Source organism: Dermacentor variabilis, chromosome 6, assembly GCF_050947875.1.
Source record: "Dermacentor variabilis isolate Ectoservices chromosome 6, ASM5094787v1, whole genome shotgun sequence".
Lineage (NCBI taxonomy): Eukaryota > Metazoa > Arthropoda > Arachnida > Ixodida > Ixodidae > Dermacentor > Dermacentor variabilis.
In genome coordinates this window covers 146515871-146533042 of record NC_134573.1, presented here as the reverse complement: position 1 = coordinate 146533042, position 17172 = coordinate 146515871, and the positions used below count along the sequence as shown (strand labels likewise).

The 17172-nt window shown below is 49.5% G+C and overlaps 1 protein-coding gene across 4 annotated transcripts in view; it reads left to right on the top strand.

Annotated features, from left to right (window-relative positions):
• Positions 1–17172, top strand: part of LOC142585420 (uncharacterized) — a 59985-nt gene that overhangs the window by 37845 nt on the left and 4968 nt on the right. For all 4 annotated transcript variants that reach the window (XR_012829087.1, XR_012829086.1, XR_012829085.1 and 1 more), the window contains one exon: positions 14159–14277. Coding sequence is in view for 1 of the 4 variants with exons in the window: in XM_075696181.1 (XP_075552296.1) it covers positions 14159–14277 (119 nt within the window). In the remaining 3 variants the exon portion in view is untranslated. The remainder of the gene's footprint in view (positions 1–14158; positions 14278–17172) is intronic.

Sequence of the window (17172 nt, the reverse complement as noted above, 5' to 3'; positions counted from 1 at the left end):
CGACGTCACTACTTTCGAGCCATTTTCAGCGCACTTCCTTTCCTCGCCAAACATACGCCTACAACGACAAAATAATGGGAAGGGGGGGGGGGGCGAACCTCTAACGAAGTGCACCGGTCATGCGACGAACTCCGCAATTAGGTGCACAAAATAGGCATACGACACCGTTGGTCACAGGCGACCAAACTCCCTTTCGCAGCGTTGAAGCTCTGCTATTCTCGCCCTGCGCCCCCCCCCCTCCCCCAACCCGCCCACGCACACACATACAGAAATGTTCTAGCAAACACCGCTCCATGTCGACCGGCGTTCCTCGACGCCAAGTTGCAGTTGGAAACAGCTGCCGAAGCTTTCACTCCGCACAGGCCCCAGTGCGAGCGCATTGCACACACTGGCTTCGAAGGGTTCGAGGAAGCGAAAGGGCATGCCCGGCGCTCGGTCGCGCGGCCAATGGATCGAAGCCAAGAAGGCGCCAGGCGGCAGGGGTGTGTGCTAGGGAGGAAAAGAAGGAGTCGGCCGGCTGTTGTAGACTTACGGGGACGCGCTGGCACTTTGAGAAGTGCTTGCATATGCGAAGAAGGATCGCCGACTAGGGGTCTCCGCCCCTCGTTCGAGATGGTGAGAGAGAGAGAGAGAGAGACACTCTTTGGTCCCTGTAGGCTTTCGCTCGCGCGGCTGCTGTGTTGACTGATGGGACCCACGCAAGTACGCGAGCCGAGAACATTCTCAGCTGTGCGCCGCCTGCTCGTCTCTTTTCTTGCAGGGCTATATGGGCCGTGGGGCACTGGAGAGGACGCGCTCTGCCCGGGCCGGATCTTTGGGAGATGGCCGAGGCGAAGAACTATACGTGTTTGGGTTGATATATGACCGGCCCTTATAGGCTCGCCTGTCACGTGTACATAGGAGCCGCGCCCAGGGAACGTCGAGGGAAACGACAGTGCAAGAGCGTCCCTCGCGTTTGCTCTGGGAGATGTAAAACAGCACCGACAGGCCGCCGTCTTAAAAGGGACTATAGCGAAAAATTTCCTGAAGGAGAGATCTCGAAAAACGAAGGAACATTGGGAACGAGTGTGGTGGGACAAGAGCCAAGGCAAACGATAGAGTGCGGTGCATATGGAGAATCTCAATTTATCACTCGGCTGCGCGACTCATCTGCGCTCTGCGACGACGTCATCGGATGGCACAAAGGACTGAAACGGCTCTCGGGTTTGCACAAGAGTTCGCGCCTACAAAGAGCAGAAACGCCTGTCGGGAACTGTCTACGAAATTTCACTTCCGATAATTCGTTGTCGATGCCAAACCTATAGCATCGATTCGCAATGTCGCGGACCGTTTCGTCAATTTTGTTCGCTTGACGTCGCACTTCACGCGCACTGACACTTTCTAAGTTGCAACCTAATCGAATAGTATAGCGGGAACTAATACGAACTCGAATATGCAGCTTGCACAGAGCTCATAGAGCTCACAAAGCATTGCTAGCACTCTGAGTCCACATCTACCCCCGGCAACACAATTGCAGTGTGGCGTTGGAGCCAATACGTTAGCCTGAAGTCTGACCTAGCTTACCTGTCAACTCGAGCGCGTTTGACAGCCGCGGTCGAAACCATCGAACGTTTGGCTGACTGTCGCGTACAAAGCGCTGCATGACGCCTTCCACGCGTTCATGAGTTTCTACTGTTGTTGCCTTGTTTATGGGTCATCCCTCTTCAAAGCGTTTTACCAACTCCCCCAAGCTTGAAAATTAGCGTGTCACATAACAAAAACTTACAATGCCTGGCGTCTGAAGAACTCCATCTTTCGATCCTTTTCACGTGTTTGCCACAGAAGCTCTGTACCAAAGACAGGTCGTTCAGCCTTGTCACAGTAACACCTCGGTTGGTTTGACAGTCTGACGAAGGCCAAAATGCGGGACTATAATAAACGCACAAGTTCAGGGATGGAGATTTGTTCAGGGCTGGAGAAAGTTTGGACTTTCGGGGTATCTCAAATGCGATGGGCATTCGAAACATTCGACCCCGGATAGCGGTATACCTATACGTATAGGTGCGCAATCATTTTTGTATTCCCTTCCCATGGGATTGTTGTAAGCTACAGTGGCTGGGATTCGATCCTGCAACCTCGTGTGCAGCAGCGGAACGCCGTGGAGCCTCAACTCGGCCTCTGCGGCGGGAACGGGGTGTCGTCTGCGCAGCGGTCTGTTCCTCGGCGATTACCCGTTACCCTCGTCACACACAGAACGCGGAGTACCAGTGCTATAGCGCTCGTCACGCATCACCACAGGTAGCGTGACCAGGATACAAGAAATTACGCTACAGCGAAATGAAAAAAAGAAAAAGGAAAGGAAAGGAAGAAAGAAGCTAGGCCCTCGCACAGGAACAGGTGCGATCTGCAATTGAAGTTTCTATCGCGGGAGTAACGAGGAGGGCGTGGCGTATTCGCCGAGAACGTAAACTGCAATTAATGAAGGCAACTGCGCAGCACCACTCAAGGAAACCTTTCGATGCCACGCGAAGCAGCGTTAACTGGCCCGATTACAGCGGCGACGATGGAAGACCTCTGTGACGGGGTTTCCAGCATGTTTACATTTGCGATATGACCGATGGTAGTTTCGTCCCATTACTTCGGAGAGACAAAGATCACCCCATCTCTCGAATGTTGCGCATGAGCACAAAGAGAACAGTCTGTCACTTCTGCAGCTTATGAGCGGGGGGAGGGGGGAGGACGAGGGTACACGCGTGTTCACAACAATCCTGTGGGCCTTATGGCGACGCCCAGATAGCTCTCGTTGGAAAGGTCTTACAAACATAACGGCCACGGCTGGTAAAACTCCTCGCCCGATGACAGACGCCTCGGGAACTTGCACGTCGTGGCGTGCCCACTCCGTTTGCAGGCAGTGACATGCACATTCGCCCTGGCGACCATGTGCGCACGGAGCATTCATTCCACGCCAGCAGCAGCCACTTCAAGGGGGGGGGGGGGGAGGCGAGGAGAGAGACCCATGCAGTCGACGACAAGAAAGGCATGCATGCAACAGCCGGAGCATATATGCTTCTCTCTCTGCGCGAGCAGCACGGCGGGGGAGCAGTGTGCAGCGGGGGCGCTTGCAGCCTCTCGAGGCTTAACTCGAGGCGGGCGAGAGCGAGGACCGTGTAAATAATAGCTCGCTCCGGCTGCTAAGAAGACGGAGGGGTTTTGCGGCGGGGCCAAGAGAAGAAAACAGCTTGATGGAGAAACCGTGGCGAGTCTGAACTCTCGCAGACGACGCGCACATCGTACTCGCGGAGCTCTCGGAGACAGCAGCAGAGCGGTGGGGCGAGGAGGAAAGAGCTCGCCTGGAGCGACCGAAGACGAAGCAGATCGTCATGAGCGTGTACGCGGAGCGCGGGAGAGAGGAGGCGTCCCGAGCAGACGTCAGGCAGAGAACGACGTCGTCACTCGACAGAAAGAGTGCCGTCACAGCGATTCGAAACATACAGGAACGACTAAAGCTGGGAACATTTAGTATCGCTTACGCTTAACCACGCTGCGGAGTAGACGACGGTTACACGAACGCGAAGGTATATGAACACGCGGGCCCATGAGGGTCTTCCCTTAAAACTGCCCGTAGGATATTGCAGATACCTGAATCTACGAGGGCTAGGTCTTGTCTAAAATGTATGTATGATTATAGTACACGATATACTCATTATAAGTCTTCGAAAGAGCGTTGATGTGCAATGCACTGCATTATGAGCTTACACTTTTTATGAAGCGAAGTAGACCCGTGCTCCAGGGGTGGCTCACGGGTTAAAAGGTAAACACTGCTCGGGCAGCCGAGCGACAGCCCAGCTCAGAAGGCCTCGTCAAGCCCAGTTATAGAAGGCGAAGGGAAGGATGGGTGCCGTGTAGTTAGACTTAAAGACTATGCTCGCTGTGTGATTACAAAATGAAATTGGTGGCCTCGCAGGGCGATCAAGTCCCCTTCAACCAAATGGCTATTCGCAGCTACAGCTGTACAGCCATCCGAAGCGATGGTGTCAGATGCGCATCACTGTGTTTTAATGCCAGAAGGGCAATCACGCTGTTGGGTATTAACAATATAGCCCATGTTGTGGCACGTTGACAGCAATTTGGAAGTCTTGCTTGCAGAAAGATGAGTCGCAGTGTCTCGTCCTTCGGTACTTCATCGTGTTCGCTGGACGGTTTACCGAGGTACCAACTAACTGAGACTCATACGCCGCTGCAAAACGTATAGCTATCGCAGCCCCTTGCTGAATAATTAATGAGTCCTTGATCAAGCGCTTCAGAAATGTGACTTTGGCGTGAAATTACAGCGCGAGTAAGGACGTACAATGTCTGTGGTGTGAGAGCATTAGCTAGAGGTACTTCGTATAAACTACATGACACCTCCAAGTACACCCTCTGTCAGACCGCACTGGAACCGGTAACAACACATTCTCGCGATTTTAACAGCCCCCCAGTGCTCAGCGAGTCAGCGTTCTTCCTTTGCCTTGAAGTAATGACGTCGACTATTGACGTAAGAACACTTCGACTCCAAGCATCTAGCAAGATCAGCGCCCCCTGGGCCTGCATTCATAACAGATAGATCCCTTTTGGTGGTACTTTTGTTTGGCGCAGTAGCCAGCACAAAAGCACAACGCCTCGTACACTGGTACCGCGGGCACACTCGCAACGGCTGCTCCAATCAGCAAGAACTAAAACACACACCTCCTAGAGTGGGCCCGTTGATAATGCGGCCTAATCCAGTACCGTGCAGGTTTAAAGAAAGAGCAAACACAGAGATAGTGTCGCCGAAACGGGCGCTTTGCACCGACCCGGGATACCGTATACATAAGCGTTTTTCGAATGTCCGGGACAGCGGGGACGATGCGATCTTCTCGAAATGCTTCATACGCATGCGACGTATCGGAATTCCCCTCAAGGCCGTCAGTGCTGCTCTGCGACGCATCCCTCTCCGCTTCTTTTCTTTTCGTCGCCAGCTGCTCGCCGAAGCCGGAGATGGCGAAAGCAAAGCGGCGTGAGGACGATATGCGGAGTCGTTGGAACGGCACGTCCTTTGGAAGGGGGCACAGGGCTTGACTCAGAGAGTGAGGTGGTACTTGTTAGTTAGTTAAGTGTGGTTTAGTGGCGCAAAAGCGGCTAAAGCTAAGCTTGGCCAAACACGAGGTGGCACTGCGGTCGCGGCAGCTGGCGACCCCGCTTCTGCTCGCGAGGTTCGCGTGCGTGTTTTAATTGGCTCGACCTGCATGTACGTGCGAGCGGAAACGTGCGCATACACGTACGCACTCTTATCTATACCGCTTCTCGTGAAAGCGGAATACTGAACACTGTGACTCATAAAGAACGTCTCCCCGTGCTGCATAGCGAGTACAGAAATAAGAGTCACAAAAACTACTAGAGAGAGAGAGAGAGCATGACAAAGTATCAGACGAAAACAAATAAGTAAAAAGAAAGAAAGAAAAAGGCAGCTGTGATTTGTTAAAGGCTGCCGAATAATGCGCATGCAGGGCTTTCAGGGCTCCCTGCAGGAAAGGGTGGTGTATAGGTGGGAGCTTAGGAAATGGAACTGGTCCACCGTTCTCTCTCTCTCTCTCTCACTTTATATATATCTCCCTTCGATGAACGACCTCACCTCCACGCAGCAGCACTAAAGCCACATGACAGCCAGGCTGCAGTGCACAAGGGGGTCCCGGGTGTCCACCCACTCTTTATTTCTCTGGACCGCCGACGCCGTCCACTGAATCACCCCACCAGCCACCGCGGACCCATGTCCAGTCGGGTGCACATTGTCGAAAAGCGAAGAGAAAAGCAAAGATAGTGCAGAAAGCGGACACCACTTTTGTGCCTCGCTGTTCGCGGACAATGGCGAATGGCGGGGGAGGTTCGAGGCAGCCGCGCCATGGAACTGGACACGCTGGGAGCCCCCCTTTGGCGCGGGAGCCGCTGGCGTGGCACCGCGGACGTTCTCCTCGGGCCAGCCTTTTGTTGCGGCGTCAGCTGTCCGTGCGCTCCTGCTCTCGCTTAACGGGCGCCATCAGCGACGAGATGGGAAAGCGCCGGCTTGCGCGCCGCTCATCGCTATCTCTCCGCTAAGGGGCTTCGCGGGGAGCGGTGGGAGTGGGATGGTTCGGCGACGGTCATCCTAATCCCAGCGGTGGTGCACAGCGACGGAGGGATACGTCATTGTGTCGCGCGTTGCAGGGTCGTGGGTTGCACTTGTCTGTGTCGCTTTTGCGAGCTAGACGGAGGAGAGGAGACGCAGCGCGCGGGTGACGAGACGGGATCGACGTCGGAAATGAGCGCTACACTCTAAAAGCATGCAAACGCGAATTAATTAATGGAAGAATTAATCGATCCGTGCAAGCGGTGCTGCTCGTAAGATTACGATTGAGGCTGTATTCAGCCTCGGTGTCATAGATTGTGTCGTATTTATGAATGTCACTGTCTGTTGTTATGATGGCGATGATTGGTTGAGACTAGAGTGGTCGCTCACAACAGTGTGCTGGAGCAGTGCCACATTGTTACAACAGTGCGCTGACTCGAGCGAAATTCTTAAACCACGGAACAGTGGGGAACAGAAAGAGAGAAAGGACGCAAATATAAGCGGGGAGGTCAGCCAGCAGTAATCATGCTTGGCTACCCTGCACGGGGAAAGGGTAAGATGATAGGAAGAGATGGAGGGGCGAGGAGCACACGCGCCTTCTCGATCTCCCGATAGAGGGCGCTACAAAGGGTTGCCTCGGCCTCGATGCGTGCGCTTCGAGGCCCCGTAAACCGCGTACGCAATCCAGAGGCAGCAATGGTAGCAGCAGGCATCGTTCTCAAAGTCTGTTATGTAGGGCTGTGGACCTGAGGAAGTAACTAACTACACGTGGAATGCTATATATGCGTGGAGACATGAGAGAGAGAGAGAGAGAGAGAGAGACGAAAAGGCAGGGAGGTTAACCGAGGTCGTGCCCGGTTGGCTACTCTACACGCCTCTCAGAAATCGATGAAACTCTCAGGAGTAGCTCTATGGCGTCCGACGTCCTCCTTGAACTCGTTAGATGGTCACAGCACTCCCTATCACGCCATTTCCTTCCCTCCCCCGTGCTTCTCTTAAGTATAAACCCCATGCAAGCGATCTTGCACGCGACAGCGACAAGCGACGCGATGGAGATGGCTGTCGCGTTCGCTCGTCGCCTGCAAGTTGCACCCCATGCGAGCGATGACTTCAAGCGACGTCTCCCCAGTGTTGCCGGTATGAGGGCAGCAATATAGGCGCCGAAACTAGCGTGACGCGTGCTTTATTAACTTAAGTTGATGTATTTTACCGTAAAAAGCAGCATAAAATATTTCTGAAAGTCTTGCAGTAGGTTCTTACCCTTGCACGGATAAAAATTCAATCGTTTGCTCGTTCCGTGCGACAATCGGAAGTGCTGGAGTTACGTACATCTAGTTCCGGCTTTGCGCTATTGGCTAGTCGCTCATAGAACTTCCGGGCGACGAGCGACAAATTCTAGATTTGCAGAACCGAGCGATCGCGCGACAAGACCAAGCGATCTGTTCACGCGACGGCCCGATCCGTCGCTCGAAGCCGTCGCTCGTCGCCGTCGCGCACAAAGTCGCGCTCATGGGGTTTAGCCTTTACACTCTTGCTTTTTAAAAACGCAACCGATTTACCGTGTCTTTCTAATGCGATAAAAGGCCACGGCCGACACCATTTTTCCTGTGTTGCGTGTTGAGCATCTTTTTTGTCCATCCATGCACGTCAGCGCAAGTTCTCAAAAATGGCTGTCGTGTCATCGCCGAGGCTCTCGCATAACTGCCGTCGTTTCAAGTTATATGGCTACGTTTACGCGAGCAATCCACGTAAAACCCGTGCAAGCTAAGCGTATGCACGTAACGGTACGCTTTGCAAACCAATACACACGAATCATCTCCGCTGGAGCAGTACGAATGTAATCGCGTAAGAAAATCGGTGCAAACTAGGGAACAGTCCCCCGTTCCAGTGGAAAGAAAAACACAACAACCTAAAAAGAAAGCACTGAGACGAACCTCACAGAGTTCGCGCTTCTCGCACGGGGCGGGAAATGTGACCAAAGGGTTTGTAAAGCCCGGAACACGATCCCTTCGAAAAGGGCCGCGTGGAAAAGACAACGCGAGGCTCAACGACGTCTTCATTTAGGTAACAGCTTGGCGCATGTAGGAGGCGATTTGCAGGCCGGACAGCGGTCAGCGCAGCGGGAGGACCGTGCCCTATACCAACGCCCAGACGTCGATTACGCTGCGGTCTCCCGGAGTGCGCACGCCTATATAAGCGGAAAAGAATAAGCAGCGAAAACTAGTTAGCGGCCTTTTGTGTTTCGGCTCTCGTTCCGTTTGTGACGTGCGCCGACAACCTCGCCGCCGCCTCATCTGCACTGCAGAGCAGCTTTCCTGCAGTACAAAGCCAATAAAGAGAGAGAGAGAGAGAGAGAGAGAGAGAGAGAGAGCTGCGCGTTGTGACACGGGCTCACGAGCAGCTGCTGCCCGAAGACACCGAGCGAGGCATCCCGCTTTCCCTCTTTTCTCTCACTCTTTGTCGAGGTGTCACGTGTACGTCCCACCATCTCTGCTACGCCACTGCAACTGCTATTATCGCTTGTGTAACGACAACGAGAATCACAAGCACTCCCTGTTTCACGGACTTATAAAAGTATACGAATACGTCAGAGAACCATTCGTCGTCCAAGTATAGTGGACTTCAAGTAGTGCGCAAATGAGGTTGCTGGCAAATCGGAGAAAGCTCACCAGCGTGTGTGTGTCTATAGGAGCGAGGGATGGAACTGCTATAAGATCGACCACGGAAGGAAGCGAAAATGGCGATCGACGGCCGAGTGTATGGCACATAGCGTATATAGATTTAGCGTCGCGAAATGTCATATGACGAACTGTCGCGCGCACAGCTCTCTCCCCGACGTCTTAGCAGATCGTCGCGCATCAACATGCGCATACACACGCACAGACAGACAGAGCGGATCGTTCTTTGTCCGGCGTCGCCAGAAGCGTATATGCCAGCGCGACGCGGTCGTGCGAACTTCGTGACATTTGCGCGAGTCAATACATACATTGGTTTTCTTTGCTTTGTCTCTTCCTTCTCTCCTTTCCAGAACTTTCCCGTGAGTTCACGAAGAATGTATGAAAGACAAGGAAGGAAAGGGCGCGTGTCAAAATGATGCGCTGAGACACTATATTCGCTAGAAGCTTAACCAATCTGGCGAAATTTCGCAAACAAGTCGGGTTTTTCCCCGACAACCCGTCGCGCAGTAATCGGGTGAAATCTATAAACGATCGAATGAACAGGAAACAGGAAAACGCGCCGCATGCATAATTCTAATTCATGGATAAAAAAAAAAACTTGGCAGACTAAAGTGCAGTTGACGTCTACGTAATGCGAAACGTTCATGATTTGTGTGAAAGCGGTTGTACGTGTATGCAAAGTACTTATTGTGTGGCGAACGGTTACGTAGACATTGTAGGCTTCAGGGGCGTTTACATTTGCAATAAGTAAAAGAAAATGTTTGTAATAGCAAGTGATAGGATTGAAAGCAAACTAAAGCCCGGTGGCACGTACCCGGTCTACAATGCACGCACCGAACCGCTTCCCTGTGGAACATAATTATACGCAGTCTGCACTACCGCCGGGATCGGCCCACGAAAACGGAGAGGCAGGCTCGCCCACCACAAAAGTGGGTGGACTCGGAGAAGGATGTTTCGCATTACAGTTAAATTAGTTCAGCACTGCAGCGCGTTTCCTTTGCACCGGTGTTAACCAACTTGCCTATATGAAATTCTAGAAAAAGGCAAATATTTTATCATTTTCGAAGTGAAGCGCGCCTGAGGGACATTTCTTAATTCTGCTGCTTGCTGATTGATATCTACCAGCTCAGGGGACGTCGCCTTGGCTGCGACATTGTCCAAGAATATGGCTCGGCTGATGGCACTCGTTCACAGTGCTTGCTCCCAATGGGAGTGAAGTTATTCCATTTTGAGGAATACGAGAACAACAACAACAAAATAAATGTTTAATGCTTAATATGAAACGAGCAAATTCCTCCCTCAAAAAGCGTGGTCAACGCTTTCTTTGTTCTGTCCATGTTCCATGTCGCTATAAATAAAGATAATCCGTGATAGCCGTGCACAATATTTTTGCGAGGAGAGACATGGCTCTTGTTTCTTGAGAATGTTGATGTACAGTTCTCCTCAAGCTTCTTTTTTTTTTTTTTTGGCACACCGCAACGTTATGGTGAATTTCTCGTGTATCAGTGACATCTTGTTGCTTAGGTGTGATTGATTGATTGATTGATTGATTGAATAACTTTTATTGCTTGTTATGTTTCTTTCTTTAATTTTAACTTTCGCTATAACGCCGTAAGAAGATGTTCACGTCAATGACTTTTTATATATGTTGCAGTGAACTCGACAATTTCAGCATTATTAGAGGCTACCCATGCCATATATCAGATCATGTTCTGTCTTTACAATGCGCGTGAGATGCATACATTTGCAACTTTATGTCACTCCCTAAGTATGCAGTCTGGGTTGCTTCTTCTTTTGACCTATTGTAGAAGGTTTAATTTTTCTGTCTACATTTTTCTCTTATTTAGTACTTTGTTTCTAGCTACGATTATGGGACAGTGGCCTCATTAGTAGTCAAAGCTTACATTTTTGACGCAGTTTTGCCGCTACAACACCAACGACGACGACGACGACGACTTACAGTCGTTTTGAAACAGCGTATATATGTCAATTTTTGCGCTGTTGCGACATTTTGCGTTTTAAATCCCAGTACCGCTCGTGATGACTGCACGAAGAAGGAAAGCCTCAGACAGGAACCACCATTTCGACAGGGAGACTTAATATATTGGTCATTGTGACAACATTGACTCCAACCTCTGGCTTCATTCTCCTGTTCTATCGCAGTTAACCTTTACAGAAAAAACAACAACATTATAGTTATTATATTATATTACAGATGTTTAATTGCGTGCGCCTTTGTTGAGTTTTCATAGTATACCTGTTGAGATGCAACCGCATATACATCGTGCATTATTTTTGCAAGGGTTGATCACTTCAAGTATCCATTTTTCGGCGAAAGATGTTGCCCTGTACAATGGGCATAAAATTTCAAGCTACGTTTCTTTTTTCTCTAATAGACACGCTGTGCACCGTGCACATGCTGTGTTTATGCCACTTTATGATGCGTTTCTGTTGTGCTTTTGATGTACTTTTGCACGCGCGGCGATAGCTAAGTCACTACGGCACTGCTCGGCCTGGCATTGCACGTTGTACCATTTCATTTTCGTTTCGACAGAGCGATATGCGTCAATATTGAGTTTTAAGTATCTACACTGTGATCGCAACACAGCTGCGTTCTCTCTCTCTCTCTCTCTCTCTCTCTCTCTCTCTCTCTCTCGCTCGCTCGCTATAGTTGCATTTTGCGCGCCGAGTTGCATTTTGTGTTTACATCATCCTGCGTTGTGTTTATGTCGTCTTCGTAATGTCCAGCGACTTGTGACGCATACGTGTTTCTCATGCGAAACAGGAGTATGGCATGTACCACTTCATGGTGTCAATATCTCCTTATTTGGTCACGCCACTAAAGAAAGCGCCCACTGCGTATGCTATCTCCGGCTATAGAAGCAGTCCACCGTGCGAATCGACGACAACCTTGTCCTCCTCCTCAGAGGCAGCGGGACCTTGAAGAAGGCGACCAGATCGGAGTAAACAGGGGTATTAATAAGAAGGGAAAATGTACCGAGAAGTAGTCGGGCGAGCGGGAAAACGAAAACATTGCGCGACGCATATTCGGCTGAAAGCACGCTTTAATACATAATAGTGTTCGCGCTCAGAGTACCGGGAAACGTGCTAGTGCGTGCCAAACGCGAATTAACCCGAAGCACGTTGACTTACGGAAAGACGCATTTCGTACATGCATAGTACACATGCGCAGAAACCTGCACACAGTAACAAGTATCTAAGAGGTCTGGGTGTGGCCATACCAGCGACGAGAATAGGGGACTCGAGGGGCTAAATCTCTCTCTCTGTTTTTTTTTTTTTTTTAGTCACAAATATACGGAGAAATGGACAACTAAGCCGGATAAAGTACAGGGAAAGGTAACTGTTACGTTGAATGGAAATGTAGACATATATATATGGTAAGGTAAAGGGTAATGAAAATTGACGAAAAGATAACGCCCACCTGCGGCAAGTTACCTCCTCATCTGCTTTCATTTCCCTTTACCCCATTATTTCTACATTTCAATTACGCATAACTATTAATTTCACCTGTGCTTTGTATGGCTTCGTTGTCCGTTTATTTGCATGTTTGAGTAGTGTCTGAGAAAGGCTCGTAATCTGGTGTAGCGTACGCTATATAAGCATATGGCGAGGTAAACATCTCCAGCCTCCATTAAAGAACCTCTCTCTCTCTCTCTCTCTCTCTCTCTCTGAAATAACACGGGATGAAATGGCCTTTGCAATCGGTGAACTGCGGAGCAATTCGACGCATTTGACAACGTTGCACGAATAGGCCAGAAATCAAAGTGAACAAAGGTTCTGCCACGGTAAAAGTTCAGTGAGTCTGGCGCTCTGCCTCTGAGCACGACGTCGCAGGTTCGATCCCCGGTAGCCGCTGCCGCATTTCGACCGGGGCTGAATGCTAAAAAACGTGCCCGCTCAGTTGTATTTGGGCGTACGGTAAAGAACCACCTCGCGATGAAAGTTAATCCCGAGTCCCCCATTATGGCATGCGAAGCCTATATTTTGTGTGTGTGTGTGTGTGTGTGTGTGCGTGCGTGCGTGCGTGCGTGCGTGCGTGCGTGCGTGCGTGCGTTGCCTCTTTTCGACAGGCTGCTGCCGCATTCACGTAAACGAAGCTATAGCGCGACCTTTCTTCTGCGGATAGCTGCCGTTTGCGTTGATATCTCTCATTCGTTCCTCCAGCGTTCCAGTTCTCTACGCCTGCCTTTTTGAAGGCATCAACGCAGCTACATAAACGCATATATTGGGTGCCGTGCGTCCACTGCAGAGTCGTCGAGAAGGTTTACTTCGAGTCTAATTAACGTTAGAGTTTAACATTGAATACGTTACACGTGTATTACACTCTGCACAGGGACAAACTTTTGAAGAGAGAGAGAGTGAGAGAAAGAGAAAGGGCCGGTTTTATAACGTTCTCGCACCGCCATCAGTAGCAATCTTAATGTTTCATCCTTCGACGACACAGGACAGTCCGGGACTCGGCAGGAATACGTATGGCCTGACCACGGAAGCCCGCGGTATGATCGCGTGATGCGACGGGAATACGTAGAAGGAAGAAAGGCATGCGGCGTAGATGATCGCACACACAGATGCGCGCTACATGCACGCAGAACGTAGACACACGAGGCTGTATAGGAGACGATCGCGGGCACCTCGGCTTACACCGGGACCTTCGGTTGGTCGACTCCAAAGGTGAAGAACGCGAGCTTGCACTTCAAGGCTGCTCGCCGGCGCAGAGCGGGCAGAGATAAAATAATGGGCACACTCCGCGAACACTGAAGGCGCTGCTGCGTACGCTATATGGCGGCGGTCTCGAAATGGTCCAAAGCAGGGGCGCACGAGAGGAATAGCAGAGCGACCGAGTGCATACTGGAAAGCTGGTGGCAAGGCGGGCGACGAAAGAAGGAAGCGGCCGCATACGTTGGCAGGCGCTCGCCTTTCTAGATTAAGCGACAGGTCTATCGAAAAATGGAGCCCGTATACAACCATTCCAGGATTGCTCCGAAATGAGACGGAGTGCCAAACGATCGCTTAGCCAAACTGGCTGATCCAACCTTTGCGAAATCTTCTTTAGACGGTCCACAAAAAGTCCGTTCACACTTGTTTATATTGTTGGCAGAGTGTCTATGAACAAATTGCATATACTGTGCATAAACAAATTGTACAGAGTAGTTTATAGACAGTCCAAGGACTTCTGACCATGCACTTGCTTACTGTCTATTTAAAAAAAAGCATACAGACTGGTCCACAGACAGTCTAAGCACTTATGGTCTTCCACTTTCTCTCTCTTGTCACGTAATGAATGTCTGTACGCAAATTTCCATAGACTCTCTATCGACTCTTTATGGATTGTTTTACACTTTTTATCGGCGTTCTGTAGGTCTATGGACAAGCCCTGCCGGCTGGTCTGCAGACGGTCTACATCAAGTCCTCTAAGGAGGCGCAGATCTACCCCCAAGTTTGGCTCGTACCAACACATTCCAAGGATACGCGTTGCAGGTTAGTATGCACCTTCGAGGCGGTGCATCTGTGCCGCCTGTGTCGGAAGCTTTAAAGACTGCTCCGTGGGCGATATCAGCTGCGCTGACGGGACTTATCGGTACTTTATCGCTGTCGGCCTTCCGCACAAGGACATAAATACAGAAAGACGGCTCCTCTCACTGTCGGAAGCCGAGGAGCGCAATCGGTGCTACGGGAAAAAAAAAAGGATGTCGAACCGGGAAGTGAGTGAGTTGATGATCTGAATTGGGGAGGTTTGAACGTCTGTAACGTGCAGCCCATATATGCGGCGCTTGCTGGGACAGATTCCACTATTATACACTGATTTATTTTTATCATTATATATATGCGTACTTTGGTTCACTTCTTTAGGTAAAATAATGTACACTAATTCCGCGTACACGTACACGTGTACGCGGAAGTACACGTGTCAATATGCTTTCCTGAGATTCACTAACTGTTAACAAAACCTTCCCAAAGGAAAGAGCAATTGCCGAAGCACTTTACGCAAATGAAGTAGGCTATCTGTTATTTGCACCAATGTTGCATTAATGGCGTTAATATGGTATGTTTTTTGTTTGTTTTCCAAGCAAACAGGGCTACACTTATGAAAATGCTTTCTCTTCTTATTTCTGCTGCGCTCCTAATTCGCTGCTCATGAGTAATCAGAAATCCATAAGAAACTCAATACAAGATATGTTACAGCATTATCTTCACAACAGATGTTACTATGCAGATACACAACAAAGCTTTTCTTATGGAGAACTGAGCAGGCTTCATGTGTGAGGCGTTATGGGTAAACTCAAGATGTGTTTCAGCAATAGCTTCACAACAGGCATTCGCTTGAGAATGCACACAAGGCTTTCTTGGTGGATAGCTGAGCAGACTTTGTGTTCAGTATACCTTAGGGGTAAAGTCAAGGTGTGTTTCAGCATTAGCTTCAGAACAGGTTTTCACATTAGAATAAATATAAGGTTTTTCTGGTAGTGAACTAAGCAGACTTTGCATGGGGTTCCTTATATTAGCAACGTCACAACGAGTTTAAGAATTAACTTGACAACAGCCATTCACTTTAGAATACGCTCAAAGTTTGCTTCATCGACAAACTATACTAAGCTAGTTCCAGTAACCTGAAGGTACCATGAGGTCTCGTTGCATACTGTAACTTCACCAAGTTCTGTATTTAATTTTATGAACAACTATGCTTCACAAGCTTGCACAGCTTAGCACTGAATTTACAGACAACTAACCTACGAATTTTATTAAACATCTTTTAATTCAGAAACCGTGGCGGTATAATCGTTCTAGCACGATGAAAACTGTCCCGGCGTAACCGCAGCTGCGGCAATGTCGCAATTCCCATTTATTTTATTTTCACTCAAAATGAATTGAAATGGGCTCCTTGAAGCTCAAATGCACGAACTTCTGCCTTCGGCAATCACTAGCGCCGAGTTAGAGCTGATATTATTCCCTTCGAATACGGATTAGACCAAATGAACCGGCCAAGTTAGTGATCGGCCCATCTGATCTCAAGCATAAACAATTCCGACAATGAAAAAATTATCTTCAGTTGTGGCCACTGTGGCTTTAAGCAAAGTGTTTCCTTCCCACAATGTCTTCTCCGCGTCCAACAAACCATGAGCGCCGACAGCACTGCTCTTTAAGGTGGCAGCCAATATTCTAGTTCCTATAGCCGTAGACTGCGAAAGTTCACTCGTATTTTCAATGCGCAAAAGATAAGGCGCGGCGTGAACAGTGCACATTGATAGTAACCAGGTAAAACACGCAGTAACTGCCGCGTTACGACGTGGTGTTGTGCTAAGGTACTGGGTTTGTGCTGTAGAGGTCAGACGCTCGTATCCTATAGTTGTGGCGCAGCTGCTTGATAAAAAACCGGGCGACGAAAAGTCTCCAAGCTTTTTAACACGATAGGGTCGTGTCGCAGAAAATCCGGTGTCGGCGGAGTTGTCCGTGAGCGAAAATTTTTCGTATGCAGTTTGGTATATGTATGTGCAACGCCTTCCTATACGACATGCGGTATATGCGGGTCATATTGCCGCACCACTCTATCACTAAAGCTGTTCATACCTTGTCTTACACGCTTGACAAAGTTACTCCTTGGAATTTTGAGAGTGACAGCCCACAAACAAATGTCATGACACAAAACACCGACAGGGATTGCCGTCTATGTTAAATATTGTCGGACTTAAACATTAAAATTGCGAAACAAAACAGAGCTCAAACCTGAAAAGTGATGCATTATTCCGGGGCGGCTGTGTACTTCCTCCGGGGTAGGCCCACGCAAGAGGTCGCGTTTCTACCAGAAAGCTCGAGTTCGTACATATCGTTCACCGCCAGCGTTTCCAAGTAAACATTGCGGTTACGTAAGCTGCAGCTGCCGGGAAGCGTGAGAAGCAGTCGGGGATCTTTGAATGCTATCGCGTTCCACTCTTAAAGGCGAAGCTTAAGCGTCCTCCAATTGTTTAAAAATTCATTTTCCTTTTATTGTTTGTTTGCCTTTTTTCTTGCAAAATTAATACTGCACAGTTCGGCGGCATTTTCTCTAAAGCGCATTACCCACAACGAGAGAAATCAACCCCTGAACAGAAATTCTCATGTGCACAAATCAGGAGCCCGTTTTAAACACAAAAGAGACTCTCACGTCGTGTGCCAACCATACACACTTTGGCCAAATTCCCTTTCGAAACACATCACGTGCCCAGAAGGAAATTCACAAACAAACTCTGAGAAAAACGGGATAGAGCTTATTGTGAAAGAGCATTAACATTTCACCAGACACACACGCAATACATTTTCTTGAGGACAGCCTCACGGCGTGGCAAAACAGAGGTATCGCAAGTTGACTGCTACAGTTTCGATCACTTGGCCGATACC